We start from the raw sequence: 5,362 nt of genomic DNA, 5'->3' as shown, positions 1-5,362 counted from the left end.
ATATATATATATATATATATATATATATATATATATATATATACGTTTCAACATTTTGGCAAGACCAAATACAATACCTCTTGAGAAACCTACATTGAGATCTCAATCCATGTCCGTCACCAAACGTAACCGCTAAGAAATTATACAGGAAGAATGCAATGAAGAATACAGTGGAATAATTTGTATTATATCAGAAGTGTCTTTCTTTTTTTTACTTTTTACTTAACTTTTACTTCAATTTCTTCATTTTACAGTGAAAGGAATGATGCAAACAAGTAATATAACTTTATAGTAGGTTGTAACACGAATAGGTTCTTGTGAAACAAAAAAATAATAACAGTATTATTTTAATAATATATAATTCTACATTCTTAATGTTTTCACAGTTGATTTAACGAATTACATAAATTAAGAACTTTGAAGCATCGAAATAGAAACTATGATATACATTTACAATATCTGTTTTTTTTTGGTTTTTTTCATGTTGTTCTACTCAAAGTGAGGCTAAGGTAAATATTTTGATGCACTTTTAGACTTCCATACATTACTTATTATTTTTTTTTTTCACAGCAACAAATATCCGAAAGAAAATATTTATCGAAGTTGAAAGGTTTTTACTATTGATATTTGCATGCTATTCGATTTAGCACTTTCTTATTGCACTGGTGATATTTTGCGTTTGTTATACTTTGTGGCACTTTTCATTGCGACATATTCGTTTGAGGATGTTTTTAGGAAACCGTAATAATCCTTACGACCTTATTCAATGGTCTGCGAGGGCAACACATTTCATTTGATTGTTGGGCTTTGATGTTACCTAAAAGAAAAATTGTTTTAAATTCAATCAGTGGTGTACAAGAAAAGTTAATTTTATAATGTCGCTTGCTCTTATCGAGAAAATATTTACTCGCGTTAATGCCTACAAATTAATGTTTTTCCCACAGTATGTTGAAATTAGTCTATTTAAATCATCATACCATTACCTCGACTGTTATAATAAAATATTTCACTGAGCTTTAAAAGAATTCTTGAAAAACATTTTTTTTTTTTTTCTTTCTGAAATGGGTAATTATAAATCTCGGCCAACAATTTCATGTGCTGATGAACTTAAGAAAAAAATTAGTGAAAGCTATTCACTGTTTCGTTCTAAAGCTATAGAAGACCTTCGGCCTCGGGATTCCGAATGGTCAGAGTTACAGCTGGCATGCAGTCGCTCTGATGTTGCTGGAGTGAAAGAACTTTTAAATGAAGATAATGTCAATGAGAAGACTGACACTGGACATACTTTATTGCACATTTGTTGTATTAGTGGAGCAGGGACTGATTCAAAAGAACTTATAAACTATTTTTTACAACAAGGAATAAAAGCTATTTATCTCACCAAGAACCAGTTTTCGGCTCTTCATCTAGCTACTTATAAAGGTGACGTAGAAACAGTGGTCGCTTTATGTGAGGCAAACATTGATGTCAATGTAACTGGCAACAGTGGAATGACAGCTCTTCATATTACAGCTATGTGTGGGCATCTTGAAATTGCTCAGATATTACTGGAACATGGAGCTCGCATCAATTCCGGCGATGCTGTCAAATTTTCTCCTTTACATATTGCAAGTTTTTTTGGTCATGATAAAATGGTTGAAAGTCTTATTACAAATGGTGCTAACATAAATATCAGTGGAGGTGTTGGTGATCGCCCTCTTCACTTAGCTTGTGCGAAAGGTTACCTCAGAATTACACAGTTGCTCCTTCAAGGCACATCTGACCAAAAAGTAGATGTGAATGTAAAAGATGATGAAGAACATCGTCCTGTACATTTTTGCTGTAAAGCAGGAAACCTTCAGATTTTAAGTTTACTACTAGAACATAAAGCTGATACACATATCACTAATATTTATGGAGATACACCATTACATTTGGCTTGTTATTATTGTAAATTGGAAATCTGTAAGGCGTTGACGTTACACACTGGGTCTGCAAGTTTTAATATTGAGAACATCTTCAGTGAAACACCACTACATGCTGCTTGTACAACAGGAAAAAGCATAGAATTAATAAAATTTTTACTTGAACAACAAAATGTTGATATTAATTATCAAGGAAAAGATGGACATACTGCTTTACACAGTGCCTGTTACCATGGACATTTACGAGTTGTTCATTTTCTTTTAGAAAGTGGAGCTGATGTTAATTTGGTCGCATCAGTCAGTGATCAAAATGGTGGTAGTGAAAAGAAAGAGGAACAAACAGCACTAATGTGGGCATATGAAAAAGGTCATGATTCAATTGTCACATTATTGAAACATCACAAACGACCTCAAGATGAATCTGCTTGTGGGGACTACACTCAACCTGGAGGTGATGGCAGTTATGTATCTGTCCCTTCACCTATAGGAAAACTCCGTAGTGTTACCAGAGAAAAAATTGATGTTCTCCAATTGAGAGCTACTCTACCACATTACTTCCATTTACAAATTACAGACCTTGAATCTCAAGAAACTATTGGAAGTGGTTCTTTTGGAAAAGTATTTAAGGGTAAGTGCCAAGGTAAAGTTGTTGCTATTAAAAGATATCGTGCAAGCTCATTTGGTTCAAAATCTGATGTAGACATGTTTTGTCGGGAAGTATCAATTTTGGCAAGATTAGATAGCCCATATGTTATACATTTTGTTGGTGCGTGTTTAGATGATCCTAGTCAATTTGCCATTGTTACACGATTTGTATCGGGTGGATCTCTTTTCAGTTTGTTACATGAACAAAAACGTCTAATAGATATGCACACTAAACTGACAATTGCAGTAGATGTTGCCAAAGGGATGGAGTATTTACATAATTTGCCACAACCCATTATCCATCGAGATCTTAATAGTCATAATATTCTCTTAGAAGAAGATTGCCATGCTGTTGTTGCTGATTTTGGAGAATCGCGTTTTTTAAGATCTGATGAAGAAGATAATATGACAAAGCAACCTGGAAATCTACGCTGGATGGCTCCTGAAATATTTACCCAGTGTACAAAGTATAGCATTAGAGCAGATATGTTTAGTTATTCTTTATGTCTCTGGGAATTATTAGCAGGTGAAATGCCATTTGCACATCTTAAACCAGCTGCCACTGCTGCCGAAATGGCATATCATCATACTAGGCCTCCTATTGCTATCACTTTTCCAAAACCTATTATTGGAATCTTACAAAAAGGATGGCATGCCAATGCCGAAGAGAGACCTGATTTCAAAAATATAGTTCCTATTTTAGAAGAATGTAGACAATCCCAAGCTGTGATGTTAATAAGTAATGGAAATACCATTACAAATGATCCTATCTCAGAATTTAATTCACTTTCTGAAGACTCTGAAAATGAAGGACGTTCAACTCCTCCACTAACTGGTCATGTAACTGCTATGAGAACTCGTTGGGAAATGGAAGCCTCAAGAAATAGTGGAGCTCAAACAGAAGAACTTCGAAGACGTTTTCCATTAACGCAAGTTGATAAAAATGGTTATGTTACTGACCCTTTGTGCACCATGAGAATGCCTATGCTGTTGCCATCAACTGATCTACTCTCCTCTGAAGATCTACCTTCTGAAAGATCTGACGTTGAATCGTAAGAACAATATTATTTATTTTCTATGTGTTTTATATACCTACATGCATATATATCATCATCATCATCATTGTGGTCTCAACATTCACTTTTCCATGCTTAGAATTTGTTGAGATGGATCTTCTACAGCCAAATGCACTTCCTGTCTCCAACCCTCACCTGAGCTATAGGAGAAAACGCTTGCCCAATGCACCATGCAGTAGGGCTGAACCTAGAACCATTGGTGATTATAGATACTCTCACTCATGCACACACACACACACACACACGCATATACACAATGTTATAATTGCTTGACTTTCATCTCTTCACCATTCATAGACCCTCCTCATCTCTCATCTCCCAACATCATCCACTTCACCACATTATGACACCTTCTTCCTTGCCTCAACCCACTTATAAGAGGTTGGGTTGGATTACCTTCTCACCCTCCAAGTACACTATTCTAGCTTTGCCTTGCTATACTATCAATCAACACACTCACTCGGGTCGCCTCTATTGTTGTCCTGCCAACCAACACATCCCACCCAACACCTACTCTTGCCTTTTCATATCTAGGATGCCCTCCACTCTCTCTTCCTCTCACTCCTTTTGCTGCATTCCCCCATTCTCTCACCACCATTTCTACACAGCCTTCCCATCTAGGATACTTTCTATGCATTCACATTCTGCTCTTCTCCTTACCGCTATGGTGCTCTTCAGCCTCTCTTTTCCTCATTGCTCTTGCTGCATTTGCCCACTGTTCTCCTATCTTCTGCTTTGCTTTCTCTTACTGTCCTCTTCTCACTGCTTCTCTGCCTCTTCAACATCCTTTTTCATCTCTCTCTCTCTCTGGCCTGTCTCCACATCACTCTTTCCTTCAATAACTCCTCAGATTTCCTACAATCTTCATCTATTTCTCCCTTTCATGTTCCCTTTCCTTTGTATCTTCTATCTATATTTGCCCTTATAATGTATGATAGCACTGGACCCCACCTACCAAAACATCTCATCATTTTTCCATTCTGTCTTTCCTTTTCTCACTAACCTCTGACACTAATCCCTTCTTTCCCCCTATCACTTCCATACTACACTATTACTCTCTCCACTACCACTTCTCACAACTATAAATATATTCCTCTCATGATAACATACCCTCTCTCATCATCATATCAAGAAACATTGCACCCTCTCTCTTCTGTTCCCTTTCAGTTATAAGAGCCATTTTGGGCCGTTAGTTTTGCAAATTACATGGAAACCTCACTAGTGCTGATACCACTTGAGAAAAATAGTCAGTACACACTGTAAAATGGTTGATGTCATGAAGGACATCCAGCTGTGGAAACCATGCCAAAGCAGACATTGATGCATGATGCAGTTCTCTGATTTGATGGATCCCATGAAACCATCCAGCTTCTACCAGTATGGAAGGCAAACATTAAATGATGATGATGACTTAAATACATTCTAGTTTCCTCTATATCCTCAAGTATAAGATTGAAAAATAACTAACTACTTTAATATTAACATTATTTACATTATTTACATTTGTCCGGATATTTGTCCTCATCTTGTTTGTTGTTAACACAACGTTTTGGCTGATATACCCTCCAGCCTTCGTCAGGTGTCTTGGGGAAATTTCGAACCTGGGTTCTCATTCCTAACGATGTTACTATTATTATATTATTATTATTATTATTACTATTATTAATCAGGTCGCTGCCGTGAATCGAACTCAGAACCTTGGGGTTAGTAGCCCGCGCTCTTAACCACTACGCCATA

The 5,362-nt window shown here is 36.4% G+C and overlaps 1 protein-coding gene across 3 annotated transcripts in view; it reads left to right on the top strand.

Moving 5' to 3' along the window:
• The first annotated feature begins 813 nt into the window (after window positions 1–813).
• LOC106883943 (serine/threonine-protein kinase TNNI3K) overlaps window positions 814–5,362 on the top strand; it is a 5,484-nt gene continuing 935 nt past the window's right edge. For 2 of the 3 annotated variants that reach the window (XM_014935095.2, XM_014935094.2), the window contains exon 1: window positions 814–3,601. In XM_014935095.2, the coding sequence (XP_014790581.1) occupies window positions 1,062–3,601 (2,540 nt within the window). In that variant the 5' untranslated portion in view covers window positions 814–1,061. Of the gene's footprint in view, window positions 3,602–4,792; window positions 5,216–5,362 lie in introns of those variants that run through there. The other variant, XM_052966638.1, reaches the window with a different exon arrangement.

This window comes from Octopus bimaculoides, chromosome 3 (genome assembly GCF_001194135.2).
Source record: "Octopus bimaculoides isolate UCB-OBI-ISO-001 chromosome 3, ASM119413v2, whole genome shotgun sequence".
Classification (NCBI taxonomy): domain Eukaryota; kingdom Metazoa; phylum Mollusca; class Cephalopoda; order Octopoda; family Octopodidae; genus Octopus; species Octopus bimaculoides.
Note: the sequence above shows the minus strand (reverse complement) of the source record. Positions and strands in the feature narration are given on the sequence as shown.